The 18,173-nt window shown below is 39.9% G+C and overlaps 2 protein-coding genes across 3 annotated transcripts; one reads left to right on the forward strand and one right to left on the reverse strand.

Annotated features, from left to right (window-relative positions):
• Nucleotides 1-1,513: 1,513 nt before the first annotated feature.
• Nucleotides 1,514-12,688, reverse strand: LOC138594008 (pleckstrin homology domain-containing family S member 1-like). Of its 2 annotated transcripts, none has more exons than XM_069665098.1 (17): nt 12,524-12,688; nt 12,059-12,096; nt 11,669-11,766; nt 11,453-11,568; nt 11,203-11,337; nt 9,969-10,044; nt 9,798-9,824; nt 9,047-9,103; nt 8,656-8,727; nt 8,458-8,535; nt 8,265-8,305; nt 8,133-8,171; nt 7,931-8,056; nt 5,573-5,692; nt 4,590-4,685; nt 3,310-3,445; nt 1,514-3,229 (listed from the first exon to the last, which is right to left on the reverse strand). In XM_069665098.1, the coding sequence occupies exons 2-17, from the start codon at nt 12,081-12,083 to the stop codon at nt 3,158-3,160; spliced, it is 1,314 nt and encodes a 437-aa protein (XP_069521199.1). In that variant the 5' UTR covers nt 12,084-12,096; nt 12,524-12,688; the 3' UTR covers nt 1,514-3,157. The 2 variants fall into 2 exon arrangements, with proteins under 2 accessions (XP_069521199.1, XP_069521198.1); XM_069665097.1 differs by having other exon boundaries at nt 1,515-3,229; nt 8,458-8,538; nt 12,524-12,687.
• A 2,118-nt stretch (nt 12,689-14,806) lies between these two features.
• On the forward strand, nt 14,807-17,938 carry LOC138593743 (E3 ubiquitin-protein ligase TRIM39). Its single transcript, XM_069664836.1, has 6 exons — nt 14,807-14,854; nt 14,969-15,064; nt 16,468-16,695; nt 16,808-16,827; nt 16,981-17,123; nt 17,299-17,938. The coding sequence occupies exons 1-6, from the start codon at nt 14,819-14,821 to the stop codon at nt 17,874-17,876; spliced, it is 1,101 nt and encodes a 366-aa protein (XP_069520937.1). The 5' UTR covers nt 14,807-14,818; the 3' UTR covers nt 17,877-17,938.
• The last annotated feature ends 235 nt before the right edge of the window (nt 17,939-18,173 follow it).

Raw genomic sequence — 18,173 nt, forward strand, 5'->3', positions numbered from 1 at the left:
AATATTTTAAAAGTTCTTTTTTCCCACATTGTAATTTTTTGCAGCATTCACCTGTTTATGTCAAGGAAATGTTTATGTATACAAAGAGAGAGAGAGTCTGTGGTTTTAAAGGTTGCAGTCAGATTTCATGTTGGCATCTCCACATATAGATGGATAAGCACAAGCCCTCTTCAGGCAGGAGGAACACCACTGTTACACTGCAGCTTTGTGTGCGCTGTCAGATCTGTGAGTAGTTTATCTCTGAGACGGCAGAGACGGAGCTTTCTGAATCTACTCCCTGTGGAGCTAGCTGTTCACGGAGGCGCCGCGTGATCTCTCCTTTCATGTAGAACAACTTCAGCTTATCCCGTCTGCCTGAGGAGCTGCGTGTGTTCGACCTCAGGGGCCAGAGGGAGGATGTTTGTCGTAAAATCAACAGTGTAGACACTGAAAGTGTTGATTTTGTTCTGCAGAATTCTACAGTATATAATATATACTAGGGTTTGCAGCCAGTGAAGTTCATTTTAATTTCCTACTTATTCACATACACACCTGCATCAGAGCTGCCTGGCAAACTGTTCTTGTAGGTTTCCATCACATCAAGACTACGTCTAGTGGTCTTCGTGGTCCTTCTGTCGTTTTCTTTTTCGTCATCTTCGTTGTCTACTTCTTCGCCATCGTCTTTGTTGTCTTCTTAGTCTTTGTCTTCTTCTATGTCGTCTTCTTTGTCTTCATCTTCTTCTACTTTGTCTTCTTTGTCTTCGTCTTCTTCTTCGTTGTCTTCGTCTTCTTTGTCATCTTCTTTTTTTATTTTTGTCTTCTTCGGCTTCTTTTTCGTTGGTGTCCTCTTAATCTTCTTCCACGTCTTCATCTTCTTCTTTCTCGTCTTGTTCTTCTTCTCCTTCTTCCTCTTCATCGTCTTCGTCTTTTTCGCCTTCTTCTTCTTTGCCTTCTTCGTCGTCTTCTTGTCTTCTTCGTCTTCGCATTGCGCGTTAACAAAAATCTCTGTTTTGAAACCACCTCCAGTTTTCATTACATCTCGCCTCTCTTCCCTATTTAAAATCCTGCTCGTGTCATCACCCACTGGTGACTGATGTAATAACCACTCTAATACCGTCTGTGGCTGCAGCTCGCCTTTTCCAGTACCCAGTTCTAATAATAAGAATAATAATGGGGTATCGCGTTCTCCCCTCAGGCATGGATGATGAGTATTAATTCTTGTCAAGCTGAAATTGGATTGACGGGAGCTCTCTTTGAAATATCTTTCTATTTACGTCAGCAGGTATGTCTTACTGGTGTCTGATTTTGGAAGATAATTATGTCGACAAATTATAAACGTATTGTCATACTAATAACAAAACACATCCCTGTGTATGATATAGATCTGCTCTTTTTTTTTTACCCTTGGGTCTAATTTATGCTTCAGTAGATGCAAAAAGGAAATTATTTTCCTTCATTTTAAAACTAAATTTTAAGGATTTTGTAAGTAAAGCAACTAAAAACAATTACATTTGTTGTTTTGCTTCATTTTAATAGCAATGTCAATGAATTCTGCAGCATTTATATCAATTATTTGACATCTTCAGGCAAAGAAAAAGGCTGTTACAGAGACACAAATAACAATCTTGTACAATTTATTCATTATTTTACAAATAAAACAGATTAAATCCCCCCACTGTAACCTACATTTGCATCACCCTCTTTAAGGATGCATTTAATAAAAATAAAGTGTATTTATAATACAGCACAGCTTGAGCATCACAGTTAAAGTACGGCGCCTAAATGTCCTAAATAATTCTGTTAGAAGTCTTATCTGATTAATCGCTCCATTAAAACTTACATTAAGCTTTTAAAGGCTGATACGACATCATGGGAAAAGGACTCATGTGAATATTGAAATAAGATACAATTATTTGAAGTTAAACCGGGCTTTATCCCGGCCCTCTGTGGACGCCGGTCTGTGACACGATTTAGAAACCGTGATTGGTTTGTAGCACATGAAGTGAGCGGGCCCTTTCATTCGGCGTTTTCTTTGTCTGGTAGTGGCTCTGCTCGCCAGACCTCATTTAAAAAAAGGATTAAAAGTATCTTCTCGGCTTCATTTCAGGGAAAAGCTTCTCGGCTGTCTGAGTCACCGTTTCTGCTCGGAGTTGGAGGGAAATAGGTGAAGCGTAGCCCGAGGTGCGACGGCGTTCTGTCGGCATATTAATTCACCAGACTTTCCCTGAAGGAAGGACGTGATATACCGATGCTTTCCTGAATCTTTGTTAAAGCACATTCCAGATATACTAAATTTAGGTGTATAACAAAATGAACTAAGAGCGAGCAGTTGAACAAAGTGTCTCATGAAGGCGTCATCAGAGGGCACGGCTTACAGAGAAGTGACATCACAGGCGCAGCATACCGAGCAGACTGGAAAATGAAGCAGCATTGTTGGCATGCAACAGTTATTGCTCACGGTACAATCATAACACACACATACAGTTTGTATATTTATTTCATAACATTACATTTCTGAATTAGGACCAGAAATACACATTCATTCTTCAGTTAAACTCTTAAATGTTGCTTGCAGCCATCTTGAAGTTAAGTTAGTTATTTACAAAGGTGTTCATATAGAAGTCACGTTTAGGATTCACCAAACTCATGTCCAGAATCACCTGAAACACTCGCAGTTACACTTTGCAACTTTTCATTTGGCTCTACTGTGCGTTATGTGTGATTTATATGTAAAAATGTGGTTATTAGTTCAGTTTAGTATCAAAGTATACATGCATAGTTTCCTTTTTTAGCACGACACTCCTTGCACAATCTGTAATTTATCTTTGTCTGGTTTTCTTTTGAATCAGACAGGCGGAATGAGGAAATAAGTATCACTACCTTTGCCTTTTGTTTCCTTCTAGACACAACTTTACATAGCAATAACACCCTATCTACAGTAAATACAATACACAATGAGCTAAATATATGGTGCTCTATTTATACTGCAGGTCATGGTGTAATACACGGCTAAAATGCATCTTTTTAATGTGTGAGATTAATTTAAATATACTTCATTTCACCAGCTTTACATTCACTTGTGGTTAATACATGGTACAAGCCCACAATCCTGGACAGGAAGTACCTTTTTACGAGTCATTTGAACACAACAGACACACAGCGGAAGTGTCTCTAAAGGTCAGTCAATGCAGGGACAGTTTGATGAATGCAGAGGCAGACATCCGGGCAGACGAAGGATGGTCACCCTTACCTGAAAAGAGAAGTCATTTACCTCTCAGATGAATTCATCACAGAAGTATCCTGCTGTTTTTTATGTGCGTGTGGACGTACCTCGCTCTTGAGCGACTTGCTGAGAAACATGTTGAACTCGTCCACGCTGCAGGTGTGCAGGTCGTTAACTGCCAGGATTTGGTCTCCTTTGTGAAACAGACACACCGACTGTGGCTGGCCTGTCCACCCCGACACACTGTGACACACACACACATCATCTGTAAGCTCATTCACACAGTATAAACCAAAGGTTCTCAGTCCTCCAGGTCATATGACGTGTTAAATCTGATGCAGTTGGACTTGGACGAGTTTGTTTACAAACTCTTCATCACATTTTATCACTATTACTGAAAGCCTTGCAAAGCATTTACCGCCATCCGAGATAACAGCTATTGTCTTCTGCAGTTTGTCTTACAGCAAAGGAGGTGATACGATCGTGTTGTCCACATGTTTGTTACTGGCACGGCTGAATGAAGATAGACAGATAGGCTTCTTTTTATCAGGCCAGCTGTCAACGAGGCTTGTAACAACTCACTTTTGTATGCTTTGTGTCTATTTTTTTCTGATTTACACACATGTGCCTGTGTAGACATTGTGTTAAATCTTATATAACCAGTTCAGTGAGAGACAGCTATTGATGCTTTAAGAAAGTCAAGGCTAAAACCAAAGTGCTGTTAGCCCAATAGAGCCTGGTCTTACATGAAAACTTGAAAAAAATTTAATTTAAATGTCTTTTTTTTTCTACAACTTATAAAGGGGATTGGTTTTCAGATTGGCAGGTTTGAGACGTCACAAACCTAAGCAGCCAATCCCGTTAATGGACGGGGTGACGCTATGCAAATAGGCGATGTGCTAATGTTAACATTACTGCTACTAATTTCTACATTTTAAGCTAGCTAAGTTTCAACAAGTTGCCGCTAAACTACAGCAGAGACGTGTTTTGTTTCCGTGACGGAGGGGGCGGTTGGAAATGTGAATAGTGGGCGGGGTCTATGCAGATTGGGGAATTTTTAAAGAGGGAGAAGGAGGAGATGCCTTGGGAGGATTTTTACAAGGTAATTAAACGTGTTTTGCAGGAAAAACATATCAGACACAATTTATTATTTCAAGCAGAGCATTTTATAGGTCTTACAACATGACTGGAGCTGCCCTTCAAACTAAATCCTGGTGAAAGTGTGCATGAAGAAAAAGCCCAGTGGCTTTTAAACACCTTGCTACTGTGAGTACCCGGTATCCCTCTTTTTCAAAGCAGTCCCATATCTGAGACTTGTAACATTTCTATTTCCCCACAGTCACACTGCAGTGAGGTCAGTGGTCCTATTTCCTAACTCTACACTTACCTTGGTTTCCCTTCAACTTCTGTCAGTGTCAGGTGTTTCTTCAAGTCTGCCTGCTTGATCTCAAACTCTCTCTCCTCTGGGGTGATGGTGTCGAGGCTTAAAAGGAAAAGAACAACAACTTAAAACAGAATTGTTTGTTATGTATTGTATATATTTTGACCTGCTTTGGAGATATCTTGACACTTTATAAAACCAGCAGGAGTGTTGGAAATAGGGGAAGAGAGAATTGGGGATGACGACACGCAGCGGAGGGACGAGGGGGGGAGTCGAACCCGAGTTTGCTGCAGTAAGGACAATAGTCTCTATACATGGGCCACCGATTTAACCACCCATCTTTAAGAATCGTTAAAGAAGAAAAGGGCTGCACGGTGACGCTTTGGTTAGCGTTGTCGCCTCACAGGGGGCCTTTCAGCGTGGAGTTTGCATGTTCTCCCCGTGCATGCGTGGGTTCCCTCCCCCCCCACAGTCCAAAGACATGCTCGTTAGTTCGATTGGTGACGCTAAAATTGCCCGTAAGGTGTGAATGCAAGCGTAAAAGGTTGTCTACTATACGTGTCGGCTCTGTGAACGATTGCCTCCTTCATAATGACGTGAGGGTTTGTATAGATAAGGGCTCCTCATTTAAAGCAACTTCACCTGAGTCGCTCTTCTTTAATATCAAGTCCCGCTCATTATTATCCAACATTCATAACACTGCTTGCAGAAACCATCCGGAAACCTCTCCAACCAGTCCGGCAACATGTCGACGCCGATCCCAAGGTTCCTCTCAGGTTATTTATTTTACTGAGTCACTGTAAATGAGGTGATGTGTTTTTTTATTTTGCTCTCTGTGACCATCACAAAGCTGTTTCTGGCACAGATGGCAACACAGTGGGGGATTCAAATGTCTCATTGTACCATTGCTCATGACACCCCCACAGAAAATGTCTCTCTTTCTAATGTGTTCATGTTGTCTGTTTTGGATTCGGGGTCTAATCTCTCACCTTTCAGTGGAGCTTTGTTTATCCAGTGTGTGGGAATTTTGTGTGTCAATCATCTCGACGGGAGACATGGCGCCGGTGTCACTCGAGCTGCTGCTGAAGTCTGAAGTCAGACGACCCTCCCTGCGAAAAGGAAGAAACAGCACGAGAGACACTACATTGTTATTACTCTGACAGAAGACAAAACAGCAAGAGAGCGTAATAAGCAGCAGAATGACTTTATGGTGGGTACAGAATGACACAGAGGAAGAGCTCCATCTGAATCTGCATGCACAGTGAAGAAGGCTGAGTCAGAGGCAGAAAGCACAACAACAGACTGGTTCTGTGTTCGAAGCTGTGAATAGGCCACATTTGCCCTTGTGTCTTGAGGATTAAAAATACAGAAGTTTATAAAAGCAGCATGGGAGAGGCAAATCGTTTCCAAATCACAGCAGAGGCCTGAGAGGAAGTCTAATAAAGAAGCACCGTATTCCAAAGGTGGAAGATCTCACAGCAGTTAACCACTTGGAAAGAAATCAGAGACAGGGCACGAACACTGTGGATGTTATTAATTATTGCCTGCTGTGGTGATAACAGAATGCTTTTGGTAAACAAGGGAGTCAAGTCTGATTAAACTTGCCCCTCTTGAAATAAAGAAAGTTATGCTATTAGAATTGTTAGCATTGCCAAGCCTTAGTTTTGCTACTTCAAAAGATTAGTCATTCTAACATGCAGGAAAAGGTTTAATATTTACAAACCCATTCCAAACACATATCAAACAATAACATGTTAAACATCAATGATTTGCACACAATAAGGTTATGAGAATGAGGAGGGAGGAGTGTTCGACTACACAAACACATCAGGCATGTGTGCGGTGTTATCTTACATGCCACAGCCATGAAGGAAGACATTGTTATCTTTTAAAAGAGGAAATTTTTTTCTGTTCCCAAAGAAAAGGTGATTCATGAAATATAAAACACACCCTTTCTCAAGTCAGTACATGCCGGTACTTTCCAACTACAGCCCGATTTGGTTTCGGCTTATGGTGGCTAATGTTAGCATACATTAGCTAACATTTGCTAATGTATGCCACCATTTTCCCAATCTAATTAAACATTATTTAGAAGAAGAATTATTAGTTGTACTATTATTGAACATCACGAGTTATTTTTATGCTATATTGTCTGACATAGCCTATCTGACATTGAACAGACAAAAGGATTGCTAATCAATGAAGAAGATAATTAGCAGATTAACCAATATTGGCAGGTAGTTAAAGAGGTGATTTATAAAGAATTAAACACACTCTTTCTCAAGCCACTAAATGCAGGTGCTTTCCAGCTACAGCCCGATTTGGTCTGGTATGACCATTAGCTTATAGTAGCTAATGTTAGCATACATTTGCTAATATTTGCTAATGTTTGCCACCTTTCTCCCCAACCTAATTAAACATTATTTAGAAGAACAAAGGGAAGAAGAATTATTAGTTCTACTATTATTGTACATCACGAGTTTGAACATTTTTTGACATATCTAAAATTTTACAAACAAAAGGATTGATTGTCAATAAGGACGATAATAAGCTCTTAATCAATATTGGCAGTTAAAGAGGATTTATAAAGAATTAAACACACCCTTTCTCAAGTCACTACATGCAGGTGTTTTCCAACTACAGCCTAATTTGGTCTGGTATGACCAGTAAGTTATTGTGGGTATTGCTAGCAAACATTAGCTAACATTAGCTTGTATCAATTCATATTAAGAGAGATAGGCATTGTTTTTCCGTGGATATCACTAACTTGGTTATTAGTTTTTACATTTTTACCGCATCATTTGTCTTACAGTTACTGCCATATTATCCCATTATTGTAGCTAAAGTAGCTCTGATTAGCATTTAGCTTAAACAGCTATCATCTCGATCAGTTAACACCTGAACTATAAGAAAAAGTTTATACAAGGTCTGAACAATCCATATCATCAAATGTTATGTTTTACAGCTCAGCTGTGTATAAATCTGTAGGAATGATAAGTGCCATGCTGTTCAGGTGTTTTCTTTTAAACAAGATTAAAAGATATCTAGTGAAGCACATAAGTGGCTAAACAGGCTCTGAGATGCCATCTTTCTTAGATTCCCGCCCGGTTCTGGAGTGTCAACAGCTCTGTGCTGTAAAAATAACATGCTCGCTGTTGTCAGTGTAGGTGTTTGAGCCAATGAGGTCGTAGTTACCACTGATGAGTGAGCTATTTTGGTATCTAGGGCACTGACAAAACATGTTACACAAAGAGCAAAGGCCACTGACAACGAAGACAAAGTGGAAAGTCAAAAATACACACAGGGCAGAAAAAACTAAACGACCTCGCGATTAATCAGAGACGTACCTGTCTTCACGGGCCGACTCTTCATCGAACGGAGGGAGCGGCGAAATCTGGGTCTTCAGCTTGTCAAAGACCTGAGTGACGGTCCTCATCAGGGTGCCTTTGGTGACCTCCTCAACTTCTCGGTCACTACAAGAAATTATTAGTTATCATCATCATTAGAAAACATTCATCCTAGTGATCTTCTGCTTCATAAGAAACTTACACTGCCTGAGCCTGTCTTAGTTGCTCCATTGATTCATATCTATAAAAAACCCAGCAAGAAATAAATTACTACATTCAAAAATGTGTCACTTGAACAAAAGCGAATGTCATATATTCAACAATGAACACTCACAATGACTCATGTTTGCCTTGGGTCGTACCATTTTCCCCAACCTAATTTAAGAAGAAAAAAAGTATTATTTGTTAGTGTACATCCACATTTAGCATAATTATTATGGATATATTATTTTATATATTTTTTACATTAAACTGATAAAACAATGTTGGGCCTTTAAATCAATATTGAAAGTTAGTTTCAGCCCTACTTGTCTTATGTGGGTTTTCGGATAGTCATAGATTGGATTCGACGGCGCTGATGCTCGTCTTTTCGCATATTCATCATCCTGCTGTCAATCAGAGAGCGATATGACAAAGTGTTTTCAACCTCAGTCACCATTCTTTATCCGCCAAACTTCATATCATGCAGTCATGTTAACTTATTGCAAACAGTGGTGAAGTTTTACCGTTGCTTTTTCAGTCTCGCCATCCACAGTATTTGAGGACGGATCTGACATGGACCGTGCTTTACACTCTGGCTGAAGAAGGAAACACACACACAAACATCAAAGCACTTATGTGTACGATATTCCGACAGCAGAAATTGTCCCCCAATAAAATCCTGAAGAAAAATTGTACATGATGCCCAATGATCTCACTGTCCCTTGGGTTGGATACACATACATTTCATACAAAGGTAGAGATGTAGTAGACTAATTATATGCAGCTAAAACGTGTGTCTTTCCCTGCACAAAAAAAGAAACCAAACATAAAATAGAATCTGACTTGTTGTCATATTAACAAGATACATGTCATCATAATTTAAGCTGAGCTTTAATTAGAACATAGCGGACTAACCTTATCAGGCAAAGCGCTGACGCTCTTTCTCCGTGCAACAGGTTTTGAAAAAGCCTTCTGAAACAGAAAGAAGGAACTTCGTTTTTTAAATTGTTGTGAAAATGGAGGCAGAGATAGCAGGAAATAAAGTAATAAAAGGGGATTAAAAGAAGAAAAAAGCAATTAATACGATGATGAAAGTCATTAGCATACATTTAAGACATCTGGGCAATTGAGCTTGTACAGAAAAAACGTAGCTACAGCTAGCAGTCTGTTAGCTTAGCCTAGCAAAATAACTAAAAACAGTTGGAAACAGCTTGGTTAGCTCAATTCAAATTAGTTAGTTACCAAATTTTCTAACCAAAAACTCAAATAAATTCAACAAAAAAAAAAGTTGGAGTTTTACAGGAAGTTATTTGCAAGTTTTTCTTAGCCGAGAACACTCAGCCTACTTCCTGGAGCCTACACTGGTTGGCTGGCAACTGCTCCCCTCCATTAAATAGTCTTAGACATTTTCCCTAATAAAACAACTACTAGTCATTTTAACACTATGTTATTTAAACAGATGAACCAAAAAACATATAAAATGTTAAGTAGTGAGTTTAAGAAGTGCTGGAAGTTGGATGGCTTGATGTTTGCCCTGTTTCCAGCCTTTCAGCTAAGCTAATCTAGCTAGCATCGATCTTCTCACCAAACTCTCAACAAAAAGGTTTTAAATCAATTTTCCAAAATGTTGAACTATTCCTTTATTAGATAGACTTAACATATTTACCTCAACCGGGTACCCAATAGACAGGTCCTTTGGAGGGGGGAAAAAAATTGTCAGGGACAGCGACATAGCTTTTAAAGAAAATTGATTAATACCAAAAATAGCAGTTCAAGAGATGCTTGGTCTCTAACAGCTGTTGCAAAATCTGAAAGAAATAATAAACTGTACATTTACCTCTGTACTGATAAATTTATGAGGTCGATTTTTCAGGGCCTCAAAAAGGTCAGAGAACCAGTTGTCCACTTCCTCGCTGAAAGCAAGAGTGACATAAACGACACTTAAACACCTTATTTAACATCTCATTTCAAATTCAATTCCAAAAATCCGAAAATAAAGTGGAAATAACGAATGAAGCAACAGTTTGGTGTGAGCAGAGCAGGAGGGAAAGCCATTATCAATTGATAGACTGTTACTAAACAGGACATAACCAACATGATTTCTTTTTTATAAACCAAAATAGTTCATGCATGGGGGAAGTGTTTTAAGAGTAACTATAAATTGTCAGAGAGAGACTTGGGAGGAAGATTAGCCAACCAATGTGTGGCCTGAATTTAGGTTATACCACCGCAACATTCAAATTAATAAATGTAATGTATGAAATAAATTAAGCATATATAAAGACGCCCTCCAGTGAAAATCAAGTGTTTAACCTTGTCAACATCTCCATGTGGTGTTTTTCATGTGCTACAAGACATATCAGGGACAACATCATCAGTCATCTCCATGGCTGGGCCTGTCTGCTTTTAAACTGCAGTGTACCAAGGACAGGCTGAACCACATGTTTTCAGATTGGCAGGTTTGAGACGTCACAACGCTATGCATATCATTATGTGTAACCTATGGCAACCACTTCGGCGATGCGTGAGCCAGCTGTAACCGTCATCGTCATTTGTGCTAACTCACTACTGACTACTAACGTTAATGTTACTACTACTAATGACTACATTTCAAGCTAGCTAAGTTTCAACAAGTTGCCGCTAAACGGTGGCAGAGACGTGTTTTGTTTTCACGACGGAGGGGGTGGTTGGAAATTTGCATAATGGGCGGGGCCTATGCAGATTCAGGAATTTTTAAAGTTAAATACAAATTTAAGCAGTAAACTTTACTTTGAAAAATACACCTTTAAACACTGATCAAATATTGCAGAGAACTGATAAAAGGCTTTTAATTTAAGTTTTGGTTCAGGATTTTGACATTGATTCTTACATATTACCCAAATCACTACACCAATCAGTGCTCAAGCACAATTCTACCTTTCTATCCAGGTAAAAAGTAGAAAGACATTCTTGTGTACCAGCCCTGACTGTGGTATGTCAGGAGTTTTTATAGTACAGTGTAGTAAAATGCATGGACGTTTGTAATAAAGCTATAAATTCCATCTCGGTGCCTGGATGAACATTCAACTGACCTGGTCTCCCCGACGAGAAAGTAGTCCCTGTCTCCTGCCCGGATGTAGAGCACACAGGAAGCGGAGCACTTCAAACTCTTCTGCACCCATCCCCATCTCTGGTGGTCCTGAGGGCTCACATTCAGCAGGGAGATACTGACGGAGAGACACAAACATCACAGGTGTAAAGTTAAGGGTGGACTTGAAGTATTGATTTAAAAAAAGGTAGGGAAGCAGCACAGGCGTATAAAAAAGGTGTTGGCTGACATACTGTGATAAGTCTATCCCTCCGAGTGGCCTGTCCCTTTCTTGTGGACTCCTGAAGTATTTCAGTTGATGTTCCTGTTCACTGATTTTGAAGAGCACAAAATAGCGCCTCTTCCACGACTTTTGCAGAAACATGGAAGAAAAATAATGAAATGTAATAAAAACACACATAATTAGCTGCAGATTATGAAAGTATATGCTGTATGTATAGTTTTGTCACCTCTGTCTTCAACCGTTTTTGCGGGGGCGACTTGAACAGATATCCGGATCTTATTTCTGTTGTAACTCCGACTGGTCTGTAGAACACGGCGTTTCCCCCTGTGGGTAAAAGAGAAGCCTTTTGTTTTGTGGTCATTTGCTTTAATCCCGTCTTTGTTTACAGAAAGCTACAACTTTATTGTCCTGAAGTTGCCCTCTGGGTGTAGCTTGCAAACGATGAATTGAGGGAGATTTGAGAGGTTACTATAGAGCTGTAGATAAAATTAATAAAAGCACATTCCATGTTTCCTCGTCAGATGAACAGTATGACTCGGCAAGATCAGCTTTTCAAAATAAAAGTCAACACCTTCAAACTCCAAATAAATCAGTTTTCAAAGGCGCTATACATTACCGATGATCTTCTGGCCCTTATGCATCGTGACACCGCACCTAAACAAAAATAACACATGAATATGTCAGCCTGCATCTCTTCTAACAGTATAAAAATACACAGGAGGAATTGGCTAACACACAATGTAGGGTTTAAAAATAGGCTCATTCCTTTGTGAAAGCAGAGCATGAAATAGAGCTCTACAAACAAAGGCCTGCCTGAACGTGCAGGCGTACAATTAAGAAAAATAATTACGATTTCATATTCAAACTTTAAACTAATTTAGAAGACAAAATAATAAGTATAATCAGACAGTATCTTAGTCATGTTAAAGCTCAAGAATATCCTTCTCTAAGACAGAGCCAAACGTGTTAGCTAACGGATGCTCGTTAAATTTAGCATCACATCACAAAGAAATACACAAAGAAATTTTGTTAAATACACTGGTTCTAAAAAGATACGAAAAAAAAGAAGACATTTTCTTACGTGTGGAGCACCTGTTGATAGATTCTGCTCACCTCGCTCTCTGGGACTATAAGTGTTGCTGCATGAGGAAGCTGGTTCCTGCACCTGGCAAACTAAACTGGCCCATCTGGTTCTTGGCTTCAATTGCTTTTGAGGTCTTCCTGTGCTGTTTTATTCAGCTGCAGAATTCCCTCCCTGCGATCCTTAAAGTAGTTTGTTTCCACCTGGAAATACCCTGGACCCTGACCTCGTTTGACTCTTTTCTGTCACGTAAAATATTACAACGTCATGGGGTAATTACGTCTGAAAAATGCCACGTTTTATAATCAAGGTTTGGTTGGCTGAGGTCCAACTTTTTTTTTATTGTGACAATAGAGCGTCACAGTTAAGGACGCTGGAGACAAAAGAACAGATTGATGACAACTTTTGACTTCGGGGGATTGATATGTTGATCTTGTGAGGACAAACCACAGTAGTTTATTAATAACAAGTGAAGCTGGCGTAAGATCAGGATAGTGTACAGGGACAAGTCAGGTCAACAGTTGAAGAAGCAGGATCCAACATGATGGCAAAATGACATCAACAGGGATTAAAAATAACATCATAATACACACGTGACTTTTGGTAGGATGTTAAGTGGGTTGCACCTGTGTGACTTTTATTTTGAGGTTTAAAGAAAGTAAGAAAATTACAATTTTTTAAGCATATAAAAAGATAAATAAAATCAGTTAGTTAGCTGTAGATTTGCTTATCTTAAGTGTATGCATTCAAACTTTTGATTACAATTTTATCAACCCTGCAACGCTTTGAACCTAAACATTAAAAAAGACATTTTTTTAAACAATTATTTTAGTATATAGTATTTACTATAGTAGTATTTATACAATATGGTGAATGAACTGTACTGATATAGCACTTGAGCGCCCGATGGCTATGCCTTCGTGAGCAACTTGGGGTTCGCTGTCTTACCCAAGGACACTTCGACATGTGGCTGTAGCAGTCAGGGATCAAACCCCCAACCATCCAAATAAGAGACAACCAACTCTACCACTGAGCCACAGCCACCCCTAATATGCTAATCATTCACACACATCTATACACAGCAATTTGGGGTTCAGTAACTTATCAAAGGAGCTGGGGATCAAACCGCTGACCTTCTGAGTAAAGGGGCAACCCACTCTTACTCTGTGCCACACCCGGGTATTATAATATTAGTCAAAAGTTAATTGTATTTCTCTTATCTTATCTATGACAAGATATTTGATATTAATACACCTGTATGTTATTATATTGTGTTTAAACCTCAGCCTCTACTCACACGGAGTTGTTGAAATGTAATAAATAAAAACCTCTCATGTATGTAATTATTAAATGTGTAGTACTTCTATATATGTGAGATTAAAGTAAGGTATACAAGGCTAATGCTCAGAAGTTGCAGCACAAAAAGCTAAAACATGCTTTGCTCGCGGTAGTAGAGGGATTACTGTGCGCTTAGATGAATCAGCAGATTCACAATTGTTTGCATCACGTGATATAAAATGATCCCTCTCACATTATTATTTTATGTCGTGCCACATTTTCACACGTCCTTTGATGACTAACATGTTAGGATAACAACATGGAGGTGGACACGGGCCAGTTGAATTCTAAGGTAGCATTCACGTTCTGTGAATGTGCCGTGACGCGAGTGCGACTAAAATTGATGCCATCTGAGGAAGGAGAGTCTGTTGCCTTTGGTGCATGAGACTGCTACATGCTTGAAATATGCATGTGTCATTCACGCTATGCATGCAAAAGGTCACGGGGTCACTGAAAGCATTTTAAACAGGCATGTGCTGAGACTAATTCACCTAAATCACTCTTTGTGCTTGATGTATTTGTGAAAAATAACCTTGTATGAGTTGTCCATGAGCTACAAAGGCACCTTGAATGTCTCCCAAAAAATTTCTTAAAAGTGCATGTCGGCTACAAGCTGTACACACACACTCGCACACATCCACTCTACATCAAGGTCAGTGTCAGGTAAGTATAAATAGAGCTTTTCTGTTTGCCTAGAACACGGTAACTCTTCCTTAAGTCTGACAATTTAACAATCCGTTGCCCCTCTCCGCTTGAATCCTTGTTCTTGTCTACAGATATAAGACTCATGTCCTCTCCTTAATAAAGAAAGGCATGTACTTACAAGAGCACAAACAGATATCACAAGACCACCCCTCCCCCACAACACAGCCCCTACACCTGTGGCAGGCCTATAAAAACCCTTGTGGTCGTGCTGTCCCCTGTTAGTGGAGTTCAATCTGCACCACTGCACAGAAAATGAATAGTAAGGTAGGAGGGAAGGCCACAAATGAAGTAAGCGCTTTCTTTTGAGGAGAAAAGCTATTAACACTATTAACCCTCAGCATTTGTTCTTCTGATCTGTGGTTTGTGATCTATTTTGATGTTTTCTGCCTGTGTGTTTCAAAGGAATCTCTTCTGAAACATCAGCGGCACCTGCAGAAACAAAGAGATGTAATCGCCTACAGAATGAAGAAACTGGCAGCTAAGCAGGTGGAGATAACAGTAAGTCTAGTGTATTGTTCTGTTGTGAGTAGAAATACAATACCGTACAAATTGCTTTCTGACATACGTCAAAAGTCAATCATTGCTCTTTTTGTATTCAGCCTGCAGCTGGTAGCCAACACCTGCAACATAATCCATGGGGTTAAATGTAGAAGTATCGTAGTAGTATGTGTTTATAGGCCCATGTAATTCCATTCGGGGTATTGCCTGTGAACTTAATCTCCTAAAACATAACAAGGGCTTTATCACAAGGCCTGCTGCTGTGTGACTAGGATTTTTGTATTCATTGATTTCTTTTTCTTTGTTTAGTTTCAGATTTTTTTATAGTGATAGAACACTATCTCCCAGGTACAAGAGTTGTATTATCCTATTCAAATGAAATTCTGCACCAATATCAATGTATCTCTGTAAAAAGGTGAATTTGCCGTCACTAGGTTATTGTTAAACTGTTGTAACTGTTGCTAATAACGTAACGTTTTGTTCAATGTTTAAATGCAGCGATACAACAATTCCCCATAGTCACATGGCGGCCATTTTCCTCTGACGTCAGCTCATATGCTGTTAAAATGTTAGTCTAGCTATGTTCCAGGTTGTAAATGGTAAATATAAAATTGTTGTACTTTTACTGCTTCCCGACTAATGAACTACAAAGACAATGGATAGTGAAAATCTGGAGGGAGATTTCGCAATATTTCAAAGGAAAACAAGATATTTGATAAGTTGTGATCACTGCTAACATTAGCATTCAGCTCTCTCTCTTACATAACCTTTGCTACAAAGTAAATTCCAAGCTAACATTACTTTAGCTAGCAATTTACTCCTTTCCCTGTGTGTTGTGTAACACTACCAAACAGAGATGTATGGTGCACTCATGTCCTAGCTTACGTTAATTTTATTCAAACACTTTCTAGCTAACACAACGTTTGCTAGCAAGTACCGTAAATTCGTAACTAACATTACTTTAGCAAGGAATTTACTTCTTTTCTTGTTTATTGTGCAACACTAACAATCGGTAATATTAGATAGAGCTATGTCCTTGCTTACCCCATTATAGTAATACCCCTTAAGCTAGTAAGCGGCAGTATGCTAACTTTAGCTGTTGTCTGACCATAGCAGACAGGTTTTCAAATATGTTGATTTAACTTGAAATATGACCAGATTTCCCTTCGGATTTTACGTTTTTTCAGTTGCTAACCAATCTGGAATTAGCAAAATGATAATGACTTGTCAGATAACCTAAATGTATATGGCTTAGAACGTGGAACACGCCAGTACAGCAGTTAAACAGCATTTGAGCTTCCCACCCAGAGCATGACATTATGGAAAAAATGGCCGCGGTGTGAATATAGTCATTAGTATGCCGTTACAAATAATTTTTTAACCCTCGTGGTCCTTCACCTCAGAAAAAGACCAACGAAATGAAAGAGAAAATCAGGAAAAAGTACGAGGACATGAAGCGGGTTCTTGACGAGGATCTTCGGATCACGCTGACCCAGCTGGACACTGAGCACGAGGCCACAGAGAAGTTAGTGGAGGACAGAATAGAGGAGTGCTATCACCTCACTCAGGAACTGGACCAGGAACTGACTAACAGTGGTCCAATGGTGAAAACACAAGAAAATGAGATTCAGGTAAACAGATTTATAGTTCTGATTTCATGATCGTCATGGGGCATATAATGGATTTGACTGTTGGTCTCAAGCTGTTCTCTCAGTTCAGTCATTGTATCATATTTTTTTCCAGGCTGCTGAAACAGACAAAAGGTAAGTTCTAATTTTGGAACCTAACCCATGTGAATTTGATAAATATACTTATGTTATGAGCTGCAATAATGAGTCAATTATAAGAAGAAGAGTATGGATATTATATTTGTGTAATTTGTCAGGTGTCAACTCTTCCTTTTTTTCTGAAATTAGAATATCTGAGACTCTGAAGTTGACTGACCCTGACCTGATTCAAATGGACCAGTTCAAGAACGAACAAGTTCTCAGTCTCACCATCAACCTGCTGCTGTTCATCAGATCCCAGGTCCCTGTCACCAAGAAACTGTTTCAGAGCTGTGAGTTCACCCAAACAGACAGGTAGATTGACATGTGAAGGAGTCTTGCTCCTAGCTATGTCAAAGGTCACAGTTGCTGTCAACAAAGACAAACCATTTGTGTTTGTCTTACTTGTGTACTTGTAGTGAAAACATGAAAAACACAATAATTAATTTTCTGCTGTCTGTGACGTAGATGCTGCAGATGTTGTCCTTGACGCTGACACCGCCCATCCCAAGCTGATCATCTCTCCAACAGGTGAGTCTGCAACATATACAGACACCTGGCAGGATGTCCCAGAGACTCCCTCCCGCTTTGACACCACCCTAAATGTCATCAGCCAGCAAGGCTTCAGCGAGGGCCGCCAGTACTGGGAGGTGGAGGTGAGCGGGAAGACCTACTGGGAGCTGGGGCTCACCTACCCGAGCATCCCGCGCAAAGGCCGCGAAGAGGACTCCTGGCTGGGCCGAGGCAAAGAGTCTTGGTGTGTGGAGTACTTTAATGGAGACTACACAGCCTGGCATGGTGGCGTTTCGCATGAGCTGCCTCTGCTGGCAGGAAAGAAGTTCACCCGCATTGGGGTGTGCTGCAGCTTCCCCGGGGGTTTAGTGTGCTTTCTAGGAGCTGATACCATGACGCCGCTTTACTGCTTCTGCGCTGGGACGTTCACAGACGCGTTGTATCAAGCATTATGTCCTGGCCACGACAACGAAGGCACAAACTGGAAATCCCTTAAGATCTGTGATGCGTCTCGATCAGCTCCTGTTCTCTGAGGCAGGGCAGGAATACCTCAGGGTCAGGAAGGACGGGGCAGAGATGTTCAGGAATGTGTTGCGCTGTGGGGCATGCGCATCAGCTGTGTTATCTGACAATCTTAACTTCAGGCACAGCATCAGCTCTGAATGCTGTACATGTCTAATTACTCAAAATTTGCCCAAAGGAATTTCAAAAGGGTCTCTATTTTAAATGTATAGTTCATGTAATTCAGTCATGCTAAAGAAGTCCAAGAAGTAATAATAATAGTCTTTTATTTGGTAAGATGGAAAAAAAGAATATGAAGCAATTGATTT

The sequence above is a fragment of the Semicossyphus pulcher genome, unplaced genomic scaffold (genome assembly GCF_022749685.1).
Source record: "Semicossyphus pulcher isolate SPU_LCO1_2020_fin unplaced genomic scaffold, fSemPul1.0.p SCAF_16, whole genome shotgun sequence".
In the NCBI taxonomy this organism is placed as follows: domain Eukaryota; kingdom Metazoa; phylum Chordata; class Actinopteri; order Labriformes; family Labridae; genus Semicossyphus; species Semicossyphus pulcher.

Coding starts and splice junctions, on each gene's coding strand:
- LOC138593743 (XM_069664836.1), top strand. CDS start 14,819: ATGAATAGTAAGGTAGGAGGGAAGGCCACAAATGAA. Junction 14,855..14,968: donor GAGGGAAGGCCACAAATGAA/GTAAGCGCTTTC, acceptor TGTGTTTCAAAG/GAATCTCTTCTGAAACATCA. Junction 17,124..17,298: donor CAAGAAACTGTTTCAGAGCT/GTGAGTTCACCC, acceptor TCTGTGACGTAG/ATGCTGCAGATGTTGTCCTT.
- LOC138594008 (XM_069665097.1), bottom strand. CDS start 12,083: ATGCATAAGGGCCAGAAGATCATCG. Junction 11,569..11,668: donor AAAAACGGTTGAAGACAGAG/GTGACAAAACTA, acceptor TTTCTGCAAAAG/TCGTGGAAGAGGCGCTATTT. Junction 11,338..11,452: donor GGAGGGATAGACTTATCACA/GTATGTCAGCCA, acceptor TCTCTCCGTCAG/TATCTCCCTGCTGAATGTGA.